Source organism: Diabrotica undecimpunctata, chromosome 4 (assembly GCF_040954645.1).
Source record: "Diabrotica undecimpunctata isolate CICGRU chromosome 4, icDiaUnde3, whole genome shotgun sequence".
Classification (NCBI taxonomy): Eukaryota; Metazoa; Arthropoda; class Insecta; order Coleoptera; family Chrysomelidae; genus Diabrotica; species Diabrotica undecimpunctata.
In genome coordinates this window covers 76,488,350-76,514,208 of record NC_092806.1, presented here as the reverse complement: position 1 = coordinate 76,514,208, position 25,859 = coordinate 76,488,350, and the positions used below count along the sequence as shown (strand labels likewise).

At 32.6% G+C, this 25,859-nt stretch overlaps 1 protein-coding gene across 1 annotated transcript in view; it reads right to left on the bottom strand.

Annotated features, from left to right (window-relative positions):
- LOC140438278 (uncharacterized) overlaps positions 1-25,153 on the bottom strand; it is a 74,875-nt gene extending 49,722 nt beyond the window's left edge. Inside the window, exon 1 of the mRNA XM_072527973.1 lies at positions 24,858-25,153. Within this exon, the coding sequence (XP_072384074.1) occupies positions 24,858-25,116 (259 nt within the window). The 5' untranslated portion in view covers positions 25,117-25,153. The remainder of the gene's footprint in view (positions 1-24,857) is intronic.
- Between the last annotated feature and the right edge of the window lie 706 nt (positions 25,154-25,859).

Sequence of the window (25,859 nt, the reverse complement as noted above, 5' to 3'; positions counted from 1 at the left end):
AATCCAGTTGGCGGTATTATAGCTTTGGCATGGCTTACTTTTACTCGTTGGACTCTAGCATGTGCTCCCTCTATCGAAGTAATGTTTCCTATACATCTTGGTAAATGGGTTCGTCATGGACGGTATCTTTTGTTACAAGATAAAAATAGTAACGTGATACCAAACGACCAAACTTCCTTCGAAAGAAGAATACCAATCCTTGTTCGTCTTTAACACTGACCGGGATGTATCTGTATCTTTAGAGTAGGGAGGACGAATTAAGTCTTAAAGCATTTAGGCCATAATTGACCCATTTTGCATTTCCCTAGGCAGCTGTCGTCCTTATCTCATTGTCCATCCTGCCATTTCTAGCATGATTGAGAAGTCACCGTGGGACATCTCCCCTATGTGAAAATACCTAGGCCAGGGCTCGCCGAACGCGTACTCTCGTATTAACGATAACTTCGGACATTCAAATAGAACATGCCCTACAGTTTCGTCTTCTCGTTCACACTTCCTGCATAGAGGTGTGTCTACTAGCTCAAGTGTGTGAAGGTGTTTGCTTGGTTGACAATGACCAGTTAAAAAATCAACTGTCAACGTGACCAACCGTCAACTGTAGTTGACCAACCAAAAAGATCCCCAGTTCATAAGAATCTTAGGCCTGCTGCCTTGCTAGCTAATTGGTCAGCAATGCGGTTGCCTTTATTACTTTTGTGTCCTTTAACTTACCTAAGGATGACGTTATTACCCTCGGAAGCTTGAGTTAGTGACCCGTGACACTCCATTACTAACCCTGATGTGACACCTGGTCTATTTAAGGTTAATAACGCTTGTCTGCTATCTGTGTAGATTATTATAGTTTTTACGGTTATACCTTTTTGGGTCATCTTTTTTGCAGCTATGGAGATACCAGCCAGTTCTGTTTAACTACGCTGGTACTTTTGCCCAAACCCCACTTTATTCTTAGGTTTAGCGATCTAAAGTATATCCCGTATCCTGATCTTTCTTCGATTTTGGAGCCATCCTCCGATTTGGAGTTTGTTTATCGCCGCTAATAGCTCCGTAAGTTAGCATTGGCCTAATGACAGTAGTGTAGATAAAGGCGATTAAGGCAAATCCTTGGGGATATTAAGCCCGTGATTTCCTTTTTTTACTGGTGAATAGGACCATTTCTGTCTTCTTAGGATTTATAGATCGTGAGTGTTTTTTGCACCATGTTTATATAAGTCGGAGAGTACTTGTAATCTCTCACATAGTATGTTCTCAAACTTACCGCTTTATTATCTAAATATTATCTAAATAGGCTATTGTGTAGAACCCGTTGCTGCTGAGTTGGTCAAATAGGGTGTCTATAACTATGTTCCAGGGGAGTGCTGATATCCTACACTGCTACCTACTCTGCAGCTGCTCTTCTGTCTTATGGTAATTCACTATATAATAAATTTACTATTCCTTGTTTTTTTCTTAGGGTCTAATATTGCTAGTATACTTAATTTTGCTGCCTCAAAATCCTCTACTAGTTCTATTTCTTTACCTTCAACCATTTTTCTTTTACATTTTTTAGTTATGTCATTTTTTATTTCCTTTTTTTTTGTTGTTAAATCGTCATTCAGAAATACCTTTCCCCTCTTTAAATTTTTCAGCTGACTATTTTTTGCAAATTTCTATATTTTTCCACGTGATCTCTTATTTGTGGCAAACAAGTTTTATACCCTAGTTTCATTGCTCTTTCTACAATTACTTCCTCGTTTAGTTGTATTTTTATATAATTTGTCATATTTTCTTTTATTTTTTATTTATCTGTATCAATCTTTAACCCAGTTATTACAATATTGTTTATTTTTTATTCCTTTTTAAGCCTTTTCAGTCTATTTTCCACCTCATTTAGACGTTTCTTTGTATTTTCTACTTTCTCTTTTATTTTCAGCTCTGACTTTTTAATTATATTATCTCTTCTTTATATTCTCTATTTTTTCTTATTTCTCTTAGCACTTCTCTTAGTAAGTCTGTTTCCTATTTTTTGCAAGCAGCAGGACTGCGAAAGGAGTTATTTCCACATCAATGGTTCAGAGAAATCATTCCTATTAATCCTGACCCTCTATAATTTCAATATAGGCCTTTAAATTAATTAGCCGTTCTATTTTGTTCTGTAAATGTTTTTGTTAAATATATTCTATTTAATCCGACTTTCTGTATACAAAGGGAACGTCTCAATCAGGTTTGTTACAGTTTTGGTGAGTTGGTAGTCAATGCTAGCTTTGTGGTGTACTAATCTCACTTTTTGTTTTTTATTACACTCATCAATTTTATAATATATTTTGTCTCTCTACTATCACCGTTGTCCATTTAACTTATATATCGCTTCTTTCGAATTATTTTCTGTTACTAGTTCCCCTTTTTGGAGTTGTTTATTATGGAGTTATGGATTATGGAGGTGGAAAACAAAACGAAGTTTATTTAACAAAAGCAAGGTTGATACCGTAATATCAATCGGCACCTTTACAAATTCATACTTAATAACTATCCTTTCACGAGCAACTGCTTTAATTAAATGATCTCGAGGTACCTCGTAATGTAAAGTTTAATGATTCTCTCCTTGTTGAACTTTATAGTTTCTGTGATGCATCTGATCTTTCTTATGGCTCATGTGTTTGCGTTCGCTCTATTATTATCTTTGCCAAGTCAACTTTATCAGGCCGGATTGGTATTTCCTGAAACTCATCACAAAAGTCCACTATGAAATTTTACCATCTTTGTACTTAATCGCACGAATATCCGTAACTAGGTAATCTGAATTACTTGTTCTTGAAGGTCTTATACACTTTCGTATGACCCTTTTCAAGCAATTGTAGAACAATAAATACCTTATATTTGTCAGCTAGGTAGAGTAGGGCATTAGAAAGTATTGAATTTCTATTTAGGGAAGTACTGCCGTCCGAATATAATAATTATAGGTAATTTATCTTTGTTCAAAAATTCTTCCTCTAGGCAAAAAAGAGGCATAGGTTGAAGCTTGGCCTTCAGCTTCTGTCCGATTAAACCAATAGCAAACAAGTTGTTTTGTTACCGAGTTATACAATATGTAAATCTAAAGTTGTGACAACACAATTTAGTCTTATAATAAAGTGAGCTTGCAGGTATTTGTGGCGACAACTTCACTGCTTGAACATCCATAGTTATTAAATGCCGTTCTCCTTTTAATGCTTTTTCCTTGTCTTGTTCTTTTTCAGATCTTGCCAAATTTTTCTTTAAAATATGTTTTTCGTAATTTTCTTGTTCGAAATTGCCATTTTTATACATAAAACAAATATCGCATTTATCTTTGCGAGGCTGAAACAAAGAAATTTTCATCTGGTTTGCCACGTTCTTGAACAGCTTTAAAGAAAGTACTTTATGATTTTGATCTTTGCACTGTTTCCCGTAAATCTTGTTCAACCCATAACTGAAATATTTGTTCCAGATACAATCTATCTGTAGTTTTCCGACAATAGTGGAATGGAAGTTTATTTAGCTCAGTTAAAAATAATTTTAAAAAACTTCTGTCCTCAAAAATATCGTTGCGTTTTGGTTTCGAGGCAACTTCTAAGTCTGTACTGGAACTTATACCTTCTTCTGCCTTCATAGCCCAAGATCTCACAGACCATTCCCCCAATGAAAACACTTTTCTCAATTAAGTTGATAATACTTCCTTCTAAAATATTATAAGTCTTAAGCCAATATATAGTGACAAATAAGCTTAGAAAAGCAATTATTTACCCAAGATAAATACTTAGTGTGAAGTGTAATTAGAGAAGTCTACCCCGTATAGGGATAAAAGTAAAGATAATAATGATGCTGATGGGTGTCTAAGCTTTATTAAATGCTTGCGTGATGTCTAAAAAATTCCAAAGCAGTACTTCTTCTAGTCTAATGACCGCCGTGTTTTTATAGACCAGGCAAATTTTTACTGTGGTGACGTGTAAGATTTTGAAGAATATAAATTAAATACAAATAAAGCAATTTACCACCATAAAAAAATAGGAAATGTAAAAGCGTAATGATGAAACACCACTACATTTTTTCAATGATGTAGGTGTTTAATAGTAATAAGCCAATTAAAAAAGATCATAGTATCTTTTTAAGATATATTGAAAATATTTTGCGGAACAGTTTTAGCCTTAACATATAAACCTTTAGTATGGAAAAGAGACTGCAGTTATTTTGAGTAATACTACACAAATAGAATATTAATTAAGTTTTCGTTATTTTTTTTGTCTTGATATTAAATAGATGTTTCGGCCAGTTCCAGACATAGACATATAGCACTTAAACCTTAAATTAAAGGAAATTCAAAGAAATAAAAAGATAAAAGCTAAAATGTCATTGAAAGAAAGAAAAGAATAGACGCTCTAAGACAAAATAATGAGAGCTTTGCAAATGGAAGACGAGACAAAAGCATTGATCTTTGGAGAACTTATATTAATTCTATTAATCAAACTGCAGGTTGAATGTGGAGCAGTGGCGGCTCGTCCTATGACGAGAGTAAAACGGGACTTCACCAGCTAAAATTTGGCAGAACGCAATTTTTTCTTTATACCTTTATTTTTAATGAAGCCTTTCTGGGGTACCTTATTCTATTTTCCACTTACCTACAAGTCAAAAGCTTTTATTACACGTGATTTGAATTGGGTTGGCCACCTCAGCGCGTCATTAGCTTGATCGCTATAGCAACGTCACGATTTCAGATCACGTCACTTCTTATTTTTCGCTGGCTTCCATGTACAGCAATTGATTCCGTTGAATGTCAAATTGTTATTGATTCAATTTAATTGAATATTGTATTTCCGAGACTTTTATAAGTATTGAAATAAAAATAGTTTAAAATGATTCTTGTTATAAGAAGGATTTTTTAAACAACTTGAGACCTCCCACTTAAAATGTCTCGTCACTTAAATGGGAAAGTGGAAGGGCACAATTGAACAAAACTGGTTTCACAAAGAAGCCACTGCTAGCAACCTTGTGAATTTGAAAGTACTTTTGGAAGTCTTTATATTTATACCTCCTGCAGATATTCAGGAACATTACAGAAAATAGCACCTATGTTTGTAGGTAAATCAAAAACCATCCAAAATGACATAAAGCGATGGCTTTTTGGGTAGATTAGAGAATTTTGAGTTTTTCCTCTTGGTGGTCATTTTAAATGATATCTTTGGCCATAAGGATATATTATTTGAAGTGCTACAGAAAGAAATCTTTCAATATAAACTTTTGAACTGGCCAGATATCAAATACGTACACCCTGCTAAGCGGCAAACTTAGTTAAGAAGAATACTTAAAATGGTAATGAACGCAAACGAATAAGAGCCACACAAGAAGAAGTTTTCGATAGTTATAAGGCATTTTATTCTAGATACTCTGAATCAACAAATAACCTTGAAATAAATCTTGAAAAGATTCCTTTTATACAGTAAATGAATATTAAAAGGTACAAATATACCAAAGAATTCCCTGTAGATGCACTTAACAATTTAAAAATGTTAGATTTTTTTACTGATTTGCAATGGCTGAAGAATGAGTTGCAGCAGATATATAACGACAATCAGTAGGTATATAGGAACGAAAGCAGAAATAATCTTCTAAAAACCTCGAATGAAACTAGTCCAATTTTCAAAGAATCTTATAAATTAACGTGCTTAATTGTTATCATTCCATTCACAAGTGTCACAGTAGAAGGGAATTTTTCGTACCTCAAAAAAAAAACGTACCTGCACAATACAATGACCAAAGATAGACTTTCAAACTTATCAAAAATTTCCATACATATCATTTTATAACGACATCATCGACAAATTTGCAAGTGTAAAGGAAACGATAATTAACTTTATATTTAAGAAGTAACCATTTGGTCAAGCCTGTTTTACTAACGCCTGTGGCATTTTGAGTAGGTATTGGAATTAGATGAGAGGTTGTAGTTGGATAAGTTAGAAACGAAAATAAAAAAATGGGAAATTGGTGTACGAATTGGTAACCTTAGAATAGTTCACGAAAGATTAGATTAAGTTAGGTTAGGTTAGACCAGACAGGATTTGCTTCACCTCTTTTGGGACTCGCGAGAGGCCACCGAGGAGAAGGCAAACGAAAAATAGAGATAAATGGAGACTAGTAAAAAACAAATTCATAATGTAAATAGATAATCCGTATTGAAACCAACGATCTTACGCAAGGTTCTCTGGACCGATGATTTGTCAGTCGCCCGATAGCATACACATAGATATGTTTATTCCCGCGATACATATAAATTATATCATATTAGTTAAATATGAAAATGCACAACATGTTATATGACGTATAATATAATAAAAGTTAAATATGAAATGAACAACATGAATAAATTCAATTAAAAAAAAAACAAAATTAAAATTTTTAAAGCTTTTCGTTTTATGTCGACCATTACCATCATGGTTACAAATTATTTAAAACTTTCTACTGGAGAAATTAAGGTACGGTACGAAAGAACATGACAAATTGTTAAACTGGGTGAATGAAAAACTTTCTTGTATACTTGGCGATCTTGGCGTTCCTTAGGTTCCAAATTTGGGAGAAAGTAAATTATAAACAGATATGACTTATGATAACCCCATAACGGAAGAAACCCAACGAAGAATAATTCCAGCAAACGTGGTACATATTTTGGGCTACTTCTTCTTCTTCAGTGTCTTATCCGGTCCGGGGCGATCATCAAGGCTATCAAGGTTTTGTTGACTGCTCTGCGAAACAGCCCCGCTGAGGTCATCCCAAACCATTGTCGAAGATTTTTCAACCACGAGATACGACGGCGTCCCGGTCCCCCTCTGCCAAATACTTAGGCAGAAATTATTATAGGCTACGTAAGCACATAAAAAGTAGAAACTTAAATCAGAAAACAAAAATAACAAGATAGAAAACCCTTATACTGTCAGTACTAACATATGGATTAGAAACATGAACGATCTCTAAGAAAGATGAAAACCTCTTGCTCATATTTGAATGAAAAATCAATAATAAGAGCTTGTAACAAATGGCAATATGGAATGGAAAGGAATTGGGAGCTTGGGGAATATCAAAGTGGTTTTAGGTCTGGTTAAGTAATTAATAATAATTGGTCCAAGAGAAATATTCGGTGACATCCTGGCGGTTATAACCGGCCAAAAACCGGTTTTTGCAAAAACCGGTTGTCGGTTTTTTTAATCCAATAGGTTACAAGTTTGCTTCTGTATTTATAAAACAAAATAAAATTTGAATTATAGTTTTGTTTGGAATAATTACTTGAGAATAATAATTATGATTGGGATCCAAAATAATACCTAACCTAATCCTAATCACCGTAAAAACCTAATAACCGGTTTTTACTTTAAAAATTAAAAACCGGTTATAACCGGGACAAAAAACAACCGATAAAACCGGTTATTGCGAAGTAAAAAAACCGGTTTTAACCGAAAACCTAGTATTTTTTAGGTAGGTTTTTCCCATCCCTAGTATTTAGAGAAAGAGGTACAAGTACTCAATACTACTAAAATGTACCACAAATACAAACAGATATCTGGAGGTAAAGACGTAATATCTCTCATAAAATGGGAAGACTACGTTGGGTAGGACATCTAGCAAGATCACAGCAGAGCAACCCTTCTAAATGAATACGTATGTCAGAGCAAATGAAAAATAGACTAAAGTTTAGTAGATAAAGTAGTAGGTAGGCCATAAGTTACAGGGAAAAATGGTGGAGATGATGATGCTAAAAAAATAGGTGCAGCAAACTGGCAACGGTTAGTGTTAGGCAACTGGATAGGACGAACTGGCAAAATAGACAAGGGAAGGTAGAAGCTCTAATATAAGGCGGTAGTATGATGGTGATTAATGCAAGAAAGATAGCACATGACATTTTCACTATATGCCTCGATATCTGAAAATATAAAAAGGAAGGCAAAAATCCGTTGATTCTTTCGTTGATCTTAAGGAAAGCAAATAATATGATTTCTCAAGAGATTTGGTAATGGGCAATTATTAAAAAAGGAGTTTCCAGTGAGTATGTGAAGTGAGAGATATGTACGCTGGAGTAAAAACTAGCGTTAAGAGAGATGTGGGATAAGCTGATAAATTTCATGTGAAACTAAGATTGCTCAGTACTTAATTCTTATTTGTTATAATTAAAGTAAAAAACAAATTAAGAAATACTAAAAGGAAAGTAGAACACAAACTTCAATAGTGAAGTCAAACTCCTGAAAAATATATTTAAAGTTTAGTAGAACAAATGAGTATCTAAAACGTTCCTTTGCAGAGGGTGTTACTACTACCAATAAGGCCGTAACTTTAAATGGTAAAATAATTTTAAAAAATAGTAGTTTTATCTCTTTAGATTTAATGCTATGAATGAGTTAGGAATACAAATAAAACTCATATGCTTATAATATACAAATGCTGTCAGCAGTAAAAATTCAGAATAACTCATCAACCCCATTTAAAATATATAGGGAGTTAAGGCAGAGACACGTTGGCGTGTCAGATTTGTAACATTAAAGCCTTAGAAAAAGTCTTACGAGGCGCTAATTTCGATAGCAGGGGAACTATATTTACGCTTCGACGTTGACATCAAACAAGAACCAGGGCGAGAGCCAGTGAAATCCTAACCGAGCTAGTAGTAACGGCAGAACAAATAGGATTACATAAAATATGTCCATGTTTTTACATATGGATCAGAGGCATCGACCCTAACAAAAACAGATGAATCCCCTCTATTACTTTTTGAAACAAAGGTACTGAGCAAGATATTCGGAGCGGTATGTGAAAACGGAATATGGTGGAGATATAACTTTGAACTGCAGAATATCTACAAGCATAAGTTTAGTGGAAAATATATTACCAATATAATCAAGCAAAACCGTCTGCAGTGGGCAGCACATGTATTCTGAGCACCGGAATCGACCATGATAAACAAAATCCTAACAGCGCAACAAGTGGGAATGAGAAAACGGGGTATACCAAAGCTGAACGGATAGACGGAGTAACACAGCATGCATAGGAGATCGCTGTTGCTAACTGAAAAGTTCAAGCAAGGGACAGATCAGAAAACTTAAGAAAGTCGAGGTCCTTTAAGGGCTATAGCACGATGATAATGATTATTTATATATTTCGGATCGATATTACAAAGCAATCAAGAAATTTATGGAAATTCATACAGTAGAGTTAGGGTAAGATGGATACAATGAAAGTAAGCAAGTGGTCAGAAAAATTTCAATGAAACTCAAAGGTAAATTCTATTATAAGGACTGCTAAATACGGTACCGTACGCTGGGTATTTAAAATCAAAGAGGAACAACGAAAGAATCTTAGATCGATAAGTGAAGTGAGAAAAGAGGATAATATTAAGAATGAATATACCAGAAGAAGGCTAAGTTTAAAAAATTGATACAAGCATGTGGAAATATAGTTAAAATGGATAGGAATGATAAACATGCAATACGAAGAATCGGTGACTTTAACGATAGAAGTAGAATATGAAAACCCAATAAGGGCTGGTGAGCGATGGTTAAATAAGACATGCATGTAAAGGCAATTAATATTGACATGAGCCAAGATAAAACCTTACGAAAAATGGTATTATGAATGCCGATCCGACATAGAAATAAATTCAAAGAGAATAACGGTGATACGATAATGATGACGCAAGTATATCGAACGCTAGTGGTTAATTTTAATTGAAAAATTAATAGAAAATCTGTTTGATTACTTGATTATTTACAAAACCAATATTTCATACAATAGGAAAGCTCTTAACGCATTATAGGTCAGCGTCCTTTTTATAGTAGATCACTTAAATATATTTTTTTTAACCCTTAAAATTTGTTTAAATGTAAGGAAAAATTTTCCATAGATTTTTTAATATCCTTTTAATAAAAATAATTATAAACATCGAACAAATTTGATGACCTCGTTTAGATTTACACATTTAATAATAAAAGTTTCATATAAGCCCTTTTTTATCTTTAATTTCATTATTTTTGTTATTAATGTTTATTATAAACTATATTTAAAAAAGTCAGAAATATAAATTGCTAAATCGTCAATATAAGTTTAATTTTGCTGATCTGTAAATAGGACACTGGTATGTAGCCTTATCAAAATGTGCAGTATTTCAGTATACAGTTGAATGTGAATCTATGCACAAGTCGTTGCATTTTTTTAATTATACATGTGTTTATTGCGACTTGCATAAACAGTTTTATATTTTATCATATTTAGAATTTATTCCGCAGTAACTAATATTTTAACAAATATAAAAAATAATAAATATAAAAAAAACCGATTGTGAAATCATATGGACATAACTCAATTTTTTGGGTTTTTGTGGAAGTAGTGGATACTGTTATAATTCTGACTTTTATACTGATAGTAAGACAATCGCCAAAAATGATCGAGAATATTTGATCTTAAGATCAAGAGTATAATACTTAATACATTAGATTGCATTTCTGAACTTGCAGTAACTGAGTATTTTTTAATAATTTATTTACCAGCAAAGATTTATTATTTCATATAGAAAAATGTGAATACCGAGTACCAAGAACCTTGCGGCAAAATAGATTAGCGAAATGTCCTATACAAGACATAAAAACTTTTGGAAAATAAGCTCATGGATCAAATGATATTGGATTTGATATGAATGGAGACATACTTTTTGTAGAATGGAACGTGTGTTACTGTAGCATCTAATTTTAATAATATAGAACCTCTCGCACAAATTAGTGGATGGAATCACAAGTTCAAAGGAAAACGTTGATGCATTGACCGCAAATTATATATATATATATATATATATATATATATATATATATATACATATATATATATATATATATATATATATATATATAACTATATCACCAAATCCATTATAAATAAGTCTACTCTACCTTCAGACATCAAAAAATCTCTTATCTCCAAAAATCCATAAGTCCAATGTCCCCTAATGCCCATTGTCAGTGCATACAACTACCCTACTCAGAAATTGGCTAAACATCTCGCTTTATCCTTACAACCATTTGCCGAGAAAGCTTCTTCCTTTGTCACAAACTCTTTTCATTTTATTGATCTTCTAAAAAACGTTTCTATTTCACCCTCCGATATACTAGTTAGTTTTGGCATTGTTTTTTTGTTCACCAACATTCCCATCGATGAAACCATTTTTATCTTGGACTCTAAACATCAAATCCCCCAAAACACACTTATAAAACTCTCTCACTAAAAATCTCTTATAAAATATTGCATGTCTAATACATACTTTTTATTCCAAAAACATTTCTATCGTCAAATCAAAGGTTCCCCAATGGGATCCCCCCTCTCTCTCGTAATAGCTGATATTTTCATTGAACATTTCGGCACAGCAGCCCTGTCCTCATCATATCTCAAACCCACCTGCTGGTTACGGTACAATGATGACACCTTTGTCATTTGGCCACATGGTAAGATCTCTTCATGTCCCACCTGAATGGAAAACATCCTAGTATTCAATTCACGATGGAAGTTGAGTCTGAAGCATCTTTGCCATTCCTTGATGTTCTTATTCTTATTAAAAAACCACCTCCCAGTCATATCATCACCCCGCCCAACTCAATTCAGTTGTCAACAATCTCATTTCTCGTTCCATAAGACTTAGCGACAACAATCATAGGTCATCCGAAATCATTTCGATAAGGCAAAACTTACAAAACGGCTACCACAAAACCCAAATCAATAAGAGCATTCAAAAACATCTAAACCTCATTCCAACCAAAAAAGAAACCTTGCGGCCGGATCAATCCAAAATCTTTCTACCTTTTATTAAAGGTGTCACTGACAAGATCAGTAGAACTCTTCTTTCTCTAAACATCAAAACCATCTTCACTACTCACTACAAGTTTTCCAATCTCGTCAGATCCGTAAAACACCAAATCCCCAATAAAGACCATGATGTCAATGAGATACCTTGTTCCGGTTGCCCACGTACATACATAGGACAGACAAACCGACGAATCCATAACCGTATTTATGAACATTCTATGTCAGTCAAACATTCCGATACTACTTAGCCCTAGCCCAACATCAAATTGAGACAGGCCACAAAATAGATTTTGAAAAAGCAAAAACCATCGCCCTCATCTGCTCCTTAAAATCAAGAATCATCCGTGAAGCTATCGAAATTGAAAAAACGGGCCAACAGCTTAAATACGCGCGATGACGCTAAACGACTACCGGCAACATGGCGACCCCTGCTTCAGTGACCTCCCGCTCACACCGCTCAGGCCACGTCACCTCAGACTACGTCAGCGCATACCGTTTCTGCGCATACTGAGAGTAGCAGCCACACAGGGTAAGACCGGTCGTCACGTCACTCGACATTGATGAGTAGGCAGATTGAGACCTCAGGGCCGTTTGACATTTCTTGTATTTATTCAGAACACGATCATGGTACAATGAACACAAGGTATGATACATAATATTGCAAAATCGATTCGCTTCGCGCATGACGTAGTCAAGAACGCATCTTCACGCAACATTTGAATGTAGTTGTATAGGAAAGACTTTTAATTTTAAGTTTTTTACTTTTATGATATCCTTTATAAAACAAGTTTTAATAATTTTTTATTACACATAGGTACAGGTTGATCAACTCTTATATATATATATATATATATATATATATATATATATATATATATATATATATATATATATATATATATATGTATATATATATATATATATATATATATCTATACATATATATATATACATATATAATTATATATATATATATATATATATATATATATATATATATATATATATATTTATATATATATATATATATATATATATATATATATATATGTATATACACGTGGAGAGAAATACACCTTGCTCCAACTAATTATGCAGGGAAATATCCAAGGGAAGCGAAGCATAGGGAGACGTAGAAGGTCATAGCTGCGCAACCTAAGAGAGTGGTACGGATGTACAAAATGAACTTTTCAGAGCAGTCGTCTCAAAGGTCCGAATAGCTATGATGATTGCCGACCTGCGCCGCGGAGATGGCACTTGAAGAAGAAGAAAATTATATAGTTCTTACTAACCCCCTCGCCTCTACTATGGATTTCTGTTAGGCATTTGTAATGTATTTTTAGTAGTATCGAACGACTCCGTTGTCATGTTGGCACACGATTGATTGATATGGCAGTAGTAAATTCATGGATTCTTTCAAAACCAGTCAATAGGTCAAATATGGATTTATTAGAGTTTCGTCGATGTGTAGCAGTTCTCTACCTTAACTTGAATCTTAGTACAAAGATAGTAGAAAGATAGAGAACATCAACATCTAAAATATTTACGGACATAAAATTCAATGGGAAAGGACACTTCATGGAGAAATTTAAAGAGCAGATACGATGTCCAGGAGAAAATTGTAAAGCCATACCACTAACACATTGTAAAAAATGTACTGTAACATTAGGTATTTTATACAATATCATAAAACATATTTATTTTCATTAGACGCAAATTAAAATGTTAATTCCCATAACTGTTTTTAACTCATTTATACATTACTTGTAATTATGATGAAACTAACGCCTAGTGATCTATTCATAGGACGTGTCAAATTTCTAAAATGCAAGTATATAAAAACATTTCATTAAGATTTCCATATTAAGAAGAATATTGTTGATAATAAGGTATAGTTTGTTAGTGATAGTTTGAACGTTAATACGTTACAATCATTTAATTTCATTACAATATATTGTGACTTAACCTCATATGAACATAATTTTTAACTTAAATAAGCAAACAATTTAAGAATCTTCGTAAAATACAGTTTACTACAAGATTTGCGTAATACTAAAAAATATATATTTTAAGCTATTGATTATGTTTAAAAAATTAGGGCTTAAAGGAACTACAATGTTTAAGGGATTTTATAGTTTTATATGGTTAATGGACCTCCAAATCTGACAAAACCGCAGAGTGCTACCATTTAAAGGAGTGCATTTTAGAGAAAGGTGTTCATTTCTCCCTATGCACTATGATAAATTTGGGTGCATTCTATGCAGTTTTCGTACATGTAAATTTAAAGAAAAGTTGTTCAAAATTAAATTTCCTATCGAAATTTAATTTTTAACTCTTTAAATTAAAAAATAATTTTTTTGACAAAAATATTATCACAAAACGAAGCAAAAAAAACAGGAATACACGCGATTTTTTTCTGTTTTCTACGGGGTATAGGTATATGCAATGCTGTACAGAAATAAAACTTCAAAATTCGTCACTCACACTATTATTTGGCAATTTTGTTTTATTTTTTCTCCAAACATTGTTCTATAATTTTTTTGCGTAGCTTTAAGTACATACAGTTGTATATTTAATTGAAAAAGATCAATTACTTTTAAAATGGTCTAAAGTAAAAGGTTCTAGGCCTAATTTTATGCAACATGCGGTTCTTCAAAATGTTACTGCTATTTTTTAAATTTCTCATTATAACCTTTTTGCTTGTACATTTAGGTATATGCATTACCAAATGAAAAAGAAAACTTATTGTCTCTTCCTTAAAATTATCTATTGTAAAATATTCTGATCCTACCGGTAATCAAGATATGGTTTTTAAGATTGTGATACTTGCAACGATTTGTATATATCTAAATGTCCGATGATACTCCAGTCGCAGTCGTCAGAAACGAAAATGCTACTGAACCTCTAAAAATCATACAAACAAGCTGAATTATGCTGATAATGTCAATATTGAGACCATCAAAACGGTGCAAACAAGTTGCCACTCCTAGTCCCGGTCTTCGCCATAAAACTGCCCCTCGCAAGGGGGTTGGAGGAAGAAAAACATCGATTTACCAAGAATCTGTACGTCGTAGAAAAAAAAATGTTTCAAACAAGAAATATAGCTGAGATGACGTTGAACAAAAATGCATTAAACACTTTTTCTGTAAAATGATCAACTCTTAGAAACAACGCTTGCAGTGGCCAACGATTTTAAACGTGTTACGCATGTGAAATCAATTTTTTAATATTAATTTTTATCAACTCGACGGCAAAAATTCAATAGCCTTTGTTCAGATTGTCCTATCCACAAACAATAAAATGGTTTTAAAAATAAAAAGTGCAGCTTTCGTACGCAATTTTTGCATTTTGCCGTAAATAGCAAAAATCGTTAAAAGTAGAAAATCTTGAAGAACCCTATCTTGTTTAAAATTAGTCCTAGAGTCTTCTACAGTAGATCACATTAAAGGTAATTGTTTTTTCTTTCTATTTATTATACTATTATGTACACCTAAAACTGTATAGAAATGAGTTGTAGAACAATGTTTGGCACAAATAGGAAAAATGGCTCAAAAATGGTGTTAGTGGCGTACTTTAAAAAATCGTGTGTCGGATACTGTAAACACTATTTTTCTGTAAAGCAATGCCCGTACCTTTATCCCCCCCTCCCCGTTTTTTTGCTTAATTTTTTAAAATATATTATTGTCAAAAAAAATCATTTTTAACTTTAAAAGGTGACCTTTCGATAGGAAATTTAATTTTGAACAACTTTTCTGTAGATGTAAATGTAAGAAAACTGGTAATGTTTGATTGTAATATAGACTTTTTTTAAATTAATATCCTTGGAATCTAGGTGTATATGTTTTAATTCATGTATGAGTTTACAATGTTAAACTCTGTCAAATACTTTTTAAAAATCTATATAACGTATGAATACGTTTTTATTATATTTCTGCATTTTTGTAATAGTACCGTTATTGCGCACAATTCTTCTCTTGTTCCCATTCCACCTCTAAATCCAAACTGTGTCTTGTCTAATTGTTCTTCATATTTTTTATATATACACTGTTGAATAACTTTGAGTAGTATTTTTAAAGTGTGACTCATGAGGCTAATTAATTAATCGCAAGATTTAGGATTATTTTTCTTATGTAAGGGTAAAAAAAAAAGATTTGAATCATTTATCAGGAATTTGACCGTGGTATATTTTATTAAATAATTTAGTTAGACACTTAATATTTTTGTTATTCAGGATTTTTAATATTTTTACCGGAATTTCATCAGGACCTCGCGCTGTACCACTTTTTGAGTTTTTAATTGCTTCACCTCTGATATTAGAATTCGTGTATTTCTATCAGTTGAAAATGTGTCATTGATTTCTACAATATTATCTGTAAATAAATTCTTGATTTATTTCTCCTAAGTTTTTTGTGTTTCTTCTTCTATAAATTGCGTCTTCAATCAGATAATTGGAAATTTTCATTTTAGTTTCTTAAACTTGTGGTATTCTCTTCCATGTATTACCCGTAATTTCTTTCAGTTTCTTGTGCAGGTTATGTATGTCATATTAAATTCTTCTATTTCTTTGAAATTTTCATCCATCCAGCCTTCTTTAGCTTCCTTGATCTGCGTTTCTGTTTCTTCATTTGCTTGTATTTTTCTCTATTTGTGTCTCTGTATTTTCGTTTTTTTTTTTTGTATGAGCTTTATAATATCTGGTGTCATCTAATCCTTTTTGGCACTTCTTTTATACCCACAAACGTTTTGCCAGCGTTAGGTACTGCCGACTTCCTTTCATTCCAGGCACTGTTAATATCTTTTTTTAAGCGTCTGTGAATGCTGGTGCATTTGCTTCATTTATTTGTTTTTGACATTTTTCACCCTCAAGCTTTGACAAATCTGGTCTTAATTTTACTTTTTTTTTCTATTGTTTTCTCAGTTTAATGTTAAAGTTGGCAATAAGTAAATTGTGGTCGGAGTCTGCTTCAGCACTAAGATATGTTTTCATGCTTTAATCCCATTTATAAATCTTTTGTTAACGAGAATGTAATCTTTTTGGTTTCTTATCAGATTATTTTCGTTGTCTCCTGGTACACTCCACTCTTTTGTTGTATACGATTCTGTAATTAGCCATATTAAAGAAAAGATCTGAGGGACATAAAACTATTTTACAATAAAAAAAATATTAAGTATTAAAATTTAAGACTTTTATAAGCAAAGAAAATATTATTTACCCTGTATTCATGTTGTCATTTATTCAGGACATTCAGGACAACATTCCCAAATTTAAAGACAATCCTGATAATTATTTATTTAACCCTTTCAATAAGGAATGTGCTGAAAGATTCACATTAGGCCAATAAAAAATAAATAGTTGATCATTACTTAATAAAGAAAAAAAAGTTATTAAATAACTCTATTAATTATGACAAACTAATTGGCGAGTTTTCAGAATTAAAAGTACGAAAAAAAGGAAATATAACTAAGCAATCTGAGTATATTTGTTTGTTTTTATAAATTATGTTTATTTAATTTGTGTACATGTATATTATGTTTTTCCTTTTTTTACTTGAAATCAGATAATTAAATAGAACTACATGATATGCTTTGAATCAAAACTACCGAACGCAAAACATGTCTCATGACTGAAAAATAGGCCCAGAATTATTACAATGTTGCCTAGGGCCCGCTTTAGCCTTAGTCCGTCACTGACCTAAATGCACCCTAGTGTATAGGAACAAATTCACCCCTACCTCAAAAGCGCACTTCTTTAAATCAATGGTAGCACCACTTTAACGATGTAGTTCCTTTCTAAAGTACATTATCAATAGCCTATTTATATATCTAACATAATTTATGTTACATGCATAATGTATATAATTATAATGTATTATAATTAACAGTATCATCTTTACTACTACTACTACTACTAAGGATTTCCACAGTTTTCACTGTCTTCCTTCACTCAACCGTTTTCTCCAATTTTCCCTATCATTCCAGTCTCCATCTCGCAGGGTTCTTTTCTCCATAGCCTCGTCGATTTCATCTCTGAATGACCTTCGGGGTCTTCCTCTCTTTCTTCTTCCAATCGGGCTCCATTCTGTGATTTTGTTTATCCAGCGTCCTCTGTCCGCTCTTCTGACGTGGCCGTACCAGGATAGTCTCTTCTCCTCTATATAGTCGATTATGTCTGATTGCACTCCCATTCTCCGCTTAATCTCTGCGTTTTCAATTCTGTCTCTTTTTGTAAGTCTACAGCTTCTCCTCAGGAACTCCATTTCTACTGCTCTTATTCTACCTCTATTTCTCTTGTTTATTGTCCAGTTTTCGGACCCATATGTCAGGATACTTCTTGTCAGGGTGTTATATATTCTCTTTTTTGTCTTTATCGTAATGTTCTTATCCCACAACACTGAGTTTAGTTGTCTTATACAGTTTCTTGTTTGTCTCAGTCTGTTGTTTATATCTTCTTCTGTTGTTCCCTAGTTCGATATTATGGTTCCTAAATACTTGAATTTATCTGTTCCATTTATTTGTCTTCCCTCGTCTATCTCTAGGTTTCTCATATCCTTGTTTTCTGTTGTTAGGTATTCGGTTTTCTCTAAGTTTATTTCCATTCCGTTGTTTTTATATTCTTCTTCTAGTTTTCTGAGCATAAAGCTGAGATCTTCTTCATCTTGTGCGATGACTACTTGATCGTCGGCAAAACTTAAGGTGTATAGGTATTCGTCTCTTACTGGTATGCCCATTCCTTCGCACTTTCTCCTCCATGGTTTGAGTGTCTTTTCCAAGAATATTTTAAACAGAGTAGGGGACGTAGCACAGCCTTGTAGAAGTCCTTTTGTCGTCTTAAATGGATTGTAGGCTTTATTTCCACATTTAATAGCTACTTTGTTTTCTTTGTATAGTGCTTTAACTGCTTTTATTAGTGTTTGTCGGATTCCGAGATCATTCATTGCTTCCCATAATTTGACTCTAGGTATTGAGTCATATGCTTTCTTTAGATCAACAAAGGCCAGATGGACCGGTCTACCTTTTGCCATTTTCTTCTCTATCAGTTGTTCTAATGTGTACGTATGATCTAGGCATGATTTTCCTACTGTGAACCCTGCTTGGTCTTCTCCAATTTTTCCTATTATTTCAGTTTCTAGTTTTTCTTTAATAATTTTCCGTAAAGTCTACCTACCGACGATATTATACTAATTCCTCTATAGTTTTCACATTTTTTCCTGTTTCCTTTCTTATGTATGGATGTGATGTATGCTTGTGTCCATTCCGCAGGTATTTCTTCTCCATTTAGTCCTCTTTCGAACATTCTATGTAGCATGCGGAATAACTTTTCCGTTCCGTTTTTAATTAGTTCGTTTGGTATTCCTCCGGGTCCTTTGGCTTTTTTGTAGTAGTATCATCTTTATTAGATAATATATTTATAGTCCAGGCGGGATCTGTTGAAAAGCAGACCATAATGGGCATTTTTTATGTTTATTTGTTTGCTAGAATTACTTCAGAATGTACCTTATAGGGTACCTATTAATGGGTACACGTAAACTCATCACCAATTACCATAAATACCCTTGTACATAGTACAAACTCATCACTGCCATAAAAGTAAGGATTTTCAAATAGACCCCGAAAAATTGGTAAACTCATCACTGGCCTACCTGCACCCCGTGGCAGGTATAGACCATAAACTCATTGCAAACCGCTAAGATTTGGTAGTTTGACAGAATAAATCTAAAATAGATGTATTAAATGCAAATGTAATTTATTGGTTTTTATTTGGGAGTTCTGCAAAAATTCTATTAATAGCTAAAACTAAGTATACGCCTAGAAAAATTTCTCTTCATTTGCCCTTGTTCCCTTGTTCCTTTAACATGGATAGTGAGCTGCTCATTACGTTTTGAGCCAACGCGGACTAAAAATGATCATATCAATACTTTTAAATTTCAATTGCGAAAGACTCTGAAAACTGTTAGATACAAACCAAAGTATGTATATAAAACATGTATGTTACTTATGCATTATCCATTTCAGAAAAGTACGGTAATAATAATAAGTGTGAGTCGGTGTAATATTGAAGATAGTGTTCTATTAAAAACTACCTAAATCATGCCACATGCAACATCTCGCATAGCCAAAAATAATTTTTGGTGATCGACCAGTTAATTCTAGAGAACTTCACTATTTTTCTTACTTGATAAAATTTCCATGTTTCGTGAACGGTGATAGAGTGAAACACCCTGCATATTTAGAAGTTTAAATCCAAACACAAATGTATGTCAATATTGTTCTTTAGAGTTTAAAAAATACTCTACATTTCTCTTGCTAGATATTTTTAATAAAAATTCAAAGTGCCAGGATTGGAAAATCATTTCGTATAAATAACTAATTTCTGTGTACAATTGCAATTGTACTCTTGTAATAAGTTTTGCAATACAAGCTGGAGATCCAAATATTTTTTTGACTTAACCATAAATGGATCATTTTTTGAATTCAATCAAGTAATTTTTCAGATGAAACATAAAAATATGCAAAGAACTTATTAAAATTTTAAAGCTAAAGAAGACTTTATTTTATGTAATAAAGTCCAGTTTTCTGGAAATTACCAGTATGTGTTTATATTTCTATAATTATTTTAGTTGCGGAAAATATTCTGCACTGCGTCTTGGAACACAATCACGTAACAACCTTCGAAAACTAAACCGTCAAGTCATCAGCAACTCCTGCAAAATGAAAACTCAAGAGAGGCCATCAAAAATCATTCACCAAAAGATTGCAACTTCTTCTTACAAAGAACACATAACAACAACGGACATCTCTGGACATCAACGGAGGAATATAAGCAACGATCGTTTTCTTTTTATGTCACCTGTACCTAAGACAATGAGAAAGCGAATCAAGAAATCCAACAGATGAATCTAAAGACGGACCGCGATAAATGTTTTGTGTTGGATAACGATTCGCAACAAAATATTATTTTTGGCAGTCTTGAGAATTTACGATACTTGGTGAAAGCAGAGACATATCACTTGGATGGTACATTTCAATACGTTCCAAAATTTTTCTTGCAATTATTTACCATCCATAGCTAACCAAACCAAAAACTTGGTTTGGTAATCACTTATAAGAGGGGAGATTCCAACGGCAAGTGGCTGCACCATTTATTTGGCTGGTCATTTTTGGACCCATAACGAGTCGGCGATTGTTTTGTCAACGATTTCATGCGGATATCCCTAACCTGACTTCATTAATGAAAATGGCCGATTATATGGTAGAAAACTACGTAAGTAATGAGTCTCTTTTCCCTCTAAATGTTTTGGGCATCCCAGTCTACCCATATACATTGCATCATAAATCCACGCGAATCCTTTCATTCCCATTTTCCAACCATTTTTAACATTCTCATCCCAATATCCTCACTTTTGTATCTACGCTTCTACAGTACTAAACAATGGTGTACATAAACTGCAGAGTTTACATGTATCTGTACTATTTTCACAGCATAATGTTTCTTTAAGTAAGCTTTAACCGTTTATAAAAGCCAGGATACTGTACTTAAATATTTTGATTCATTCTGTCATATTAATAGATTTCTAATTATTTAATAAGTTGAGGACTATTTCCGATATAAACGGAAACAAGTCACTATCGAAAACCTATACAACTGCATTTTCAGATCTTAGATTGGCGGATACGTCGAATAGGCCACACCGTAAAAAAATCGATATTAATATCTATTTTAAAGCAATTTGCTTAAAATAATTTCTGAATTTAATAAATTACCACATAAACAAGAAGTGTAACAGGTAACTGGCAATCTTCCGCATTATAAACCAGCGTCTTGGGGCAAAAATACTGGTGATGAGTTTACCTATCTGCAGTGATCAGTTTACCTATCTCCAAAGGATGCCGGTGATCAGTTTACTATATCTCGGAGAGTCTAATAATTTTATGGGGGTATATACAGTGATGAGTTCGTACACGTCCATATTAATAAACACGATATGCACCAGTTGCAAGTCTTGTGCCCTTTTTTTATTTAACAAAATCTGAAAAAATTTGAAAATTTTTACTTTTTGCGCCTATATTTTTGCTTATAACTCGGGAGACATAGCTCCTACAAAAAAAAAACTTATAGAAAGTAAAAGGTTCGTTACTTAATTTTACATAATATTTGACTAGGTAGAAATTAAAAATTTAATGTTTATTGTTTAAAAAATGCAATAATTAGGAGAAAATTGCAAAAAAGAGGAGTATTTCCTTTAAATATTTTCGACTTAATCATAGCTTTGTTTATATTCCGCCTAGAAAAACTTTATAATACGACTAACACGTGTGCTAAATTTCGTTAGGGTCGGTTTAACAGTTTTTGCATGTTAATTTTGAAATCCAGGGTCTGCTAAAATTTGCAAATTTTCAAAATTACACTGGGCCAAAAATAAGCACTTTAAATAGATGAATTTTTTATTTATAAGAAAAGCTAAAGCTTTCAAATGCACTTTGGAAAATTTTAATTGGTCAACAACGCAAGCCTAGGGAATTTTTTCATTTACAAATACACGACATTTTCAAATTTAATAAGTTAATAATTATTAGGAACTACTTAAATAAATTCATTTTAATGTGTATTTTAAAAGGTAGAATTATTTTTAAAAACCAAAATTTATATATATATATATATATATATATATATATATATATATATATATATATATATATATATATATATAAACTGGGGTGCAAAATTAACCGGACACTCAGATTTTTTTGTTTTTTGTTGGTGTTTAGATTAAAACGTTTAATTTGTTTGAATTATTGTATTTTATGCCTTATTAGCGAAAACGTTTTTTTTCTTGTTTGAACCTGTTTAGATGTTTTGTGCGAACATTAACACTTTTACACATATGTTTTATTATTAATGTGAAATAGTGACTTAGTATTAATTTAAGTTTATTTTGGTACTGTACCTGATTATAAGTTCAGCTGTAGGTTTTTGTATTGTCTCCTGTTTAAAACTTGCATTAAAAAAATATGACACCAGAAGAAGTAGCACAAGCTGTTGCTTTACAGGATGATGGTCGGAGTATTCGTAACATCGCAAATGCTTTAGGAATTTTTTGAAATACAGTGTCTGGTGCAATAAAGATTTTGGGAAACAGGATAACACACCAGGAGGCCACGTCAAGATAGACGAAAAACTTCATGTCAAGTTGAAGATCGCTTTCTTGGGTTACAAGCGTTACGTGATCATACATTATCAGCACCCGTACTTATTCAACGATTAAATGATTGTTCATAGAAACACAGTTTCCGTTTAAACCGTTCGGCGACGATTAAATGAACGTGGATTAAGGTCCAGAATACCCACGGGACTTCTATTAACCGCAGATCATCGGAGGCAAAGTTTACACTTCGCTCGCGAACATCTTAATTAAGGTGTTGACGATTGGATTACTGTGCTTTTTACGGATGAATTAAGATTTAACATGTACTCATCAGATGGGCGGCCTAGGATATGGAGAAGTGCTGGTGAACGTTATCAGCAATTTTGTTTTACTCCGCGAGTTCAATTTGGTGGAGGTGGTATAATGGTGTGGGCAGGCATTTCTCTAGAGGCTCATACAGAACTTGTTACAATTCAAGGGGACAATTTCAATCCTTAATGGTGTATTCAGCAAAGTTTGGAATACCATGTAGTGCCATTTGCCCCATTTGTTGGAGAAAACTTTTGTCTGATGCAAGATAAGGCTCGTCCGCACATCGCAAGAATAACACGGGATTACTTTGATGAAGTTGGGATTCGTTTTTCGCCATGACCTCCAAGGAATGCAGACTTAAATCCAATAGAGCATGCATGGGATATTCTGGGACGCCGTATTCGACGTAACCATGATGAGTATGTAACCATGAATGATTTGGAGCAACCGTTCGTGACGAATGAGAGCAAGTCTCTTAAGCAGACTTTGCTGCCTTAATGCGAAGGATGCCTGATCGAATGAAAGCCGTAATCAGGGCTCGTGGAGGTAATACACTCTAGTAAAAATCCTTTTCCATAAAAAATTTTTATTTAAAAAAAAATTTATTTCGTTGCATATTTTCAAATTTTTTGAATTGTTTATTGTTTTTTCTGTGTAAAATTCTTGAGTTGTAATAAATTTGACTTTAAAATTTTGTTTATTAGTAATACTAAATTGGGAACATCTTAAATTTTTTTAAATGTCAGTTTTTAGTCAAATTATGAGTGTCCGGTTAATTTTGCACCCCAGTATATATATATATATATATATATATATATATATATATATATATATATATATATATATATATATAAATTTTGGTTTGATGAACAAAATTTTACCTTTTTAAAATAATTTATTACTTTTTAATAATTCTTTTTAATTCTCAAGGCTCGCCTAATTGACCGATTTTAATTTTTCAAGTGCATTTAAAAGCTTGTGTCTTTTATATAAAGAAAAGTCAACCGTATAAAGTAATTGTAAATGTAATTTTGGGTCCAGCATAATTTTGAAAATTCGCAATTTCTTTTGCAGACCCTGGATTGCAAAACTATTATGTAAAAATTGTTAAACTGATCTTAATCACATTTAACCCACGTTTCAGTTGTATCATAAAGTTCTTTTAGACAGAATATGAAAACTGTAACTTATTGCCATTTTTTAAACAATAAACATTAAATTTTTAATTTCTAGCTAGTCATATATTACGTAAAATTAAAAAGAGAAACTTTTACTTTTTAAAGTTTTTTTTGTACGAGCAATATCTCTCAAGATAGGCAAAAATATGGGCACAACAAGCAAAAATTATTGATTTTTTTCAGATTTTCTTAAATAAAAAATTAAGCACAAGGTTTGCGATTGGCGCATATCGTGATTGTGAGTATGTACGTATGTACATATGTACAATCTACATGTTGAAGTGATTCCAGCAAAAAATAGGCTACTATGGAAAATGTCAAATTTAAAACAGATCTCGCCTGGACTATTATAGCATTAAAGGATTAGTCCCTACGCATAATTTAAAAGTGAAAATAAAATTTAACAAACCTGTATTTCTCGAGGCTGGAATAGCTGTCGGTTTTAAACATTTAACCTTAGTCACTAAGCACTTCTGTATGTCTCTGCTCCCATCTTTTCCCACACACATGTCTTTACCTCTGCCGATTCCTAATATATTATCAATAGAAAATTTGTTGTTATCACTTATATGTCTTTCATTACAATTAGTCGAAACGATATCAACACTATCGTCATTAATTTCTGTATCATCAGTATCATCAGAAACATCGTTTTGTAACCTTTCCATATTAATATAAGCCCTACAAAACTCAGTGGTTGTAGAAGTTGAGCTTATAGTATTATTGTGGTCCATGGCCATTAGATATTGCTTGACACCTCTAAGCAACGCCCATTTTCCCCTCCACTTCTTATTTACGACGCTTCTCGTTACCAGATTGGCACTTTGCGTGTTTGTGCGCCTCTAAAATTCATCTTCACACCTATTCACTTCCTTTTACGCGTTTACCACCCTTATTATAGGCGCGAATTTCTATTAGCATCATTTATCATTTGGTTTAAGATAGGATGGGTTTGATTTTCTCCTGGTTGTTAATTTTAGGGCAATTTTAACATTATGTAATGCTTATTTAATGATTACCACTTACCTAAAAATTTTTATAATGAATCAGCTTTAGAATATCTAACACTGAATAATTTAAGCTTTAATATTCATTCCTTTCCTACCTAGATTTAAACGGCAGATTGTCTTAAAATCAATATTTTTAAAAAAAGATTGAAATTAAATTCAAACACATAATATTAAATATTTAATTGGAACTTAACTACAAAAAATACGATTTCTTTAATATAATTTTATAGCAACAAATACTCCTATTACCTACACTAGGGTCGATACAAAATTCCGAAATTAAAAAGAATATATGAATAAGAAGATCATATAGATAGATAGATCATATAAATAAAGGAAAATAAAGTAAAATCTTCACAAATTAAAAAAATAAAAAGAATAGATAAGCATAAGAAGGTGAT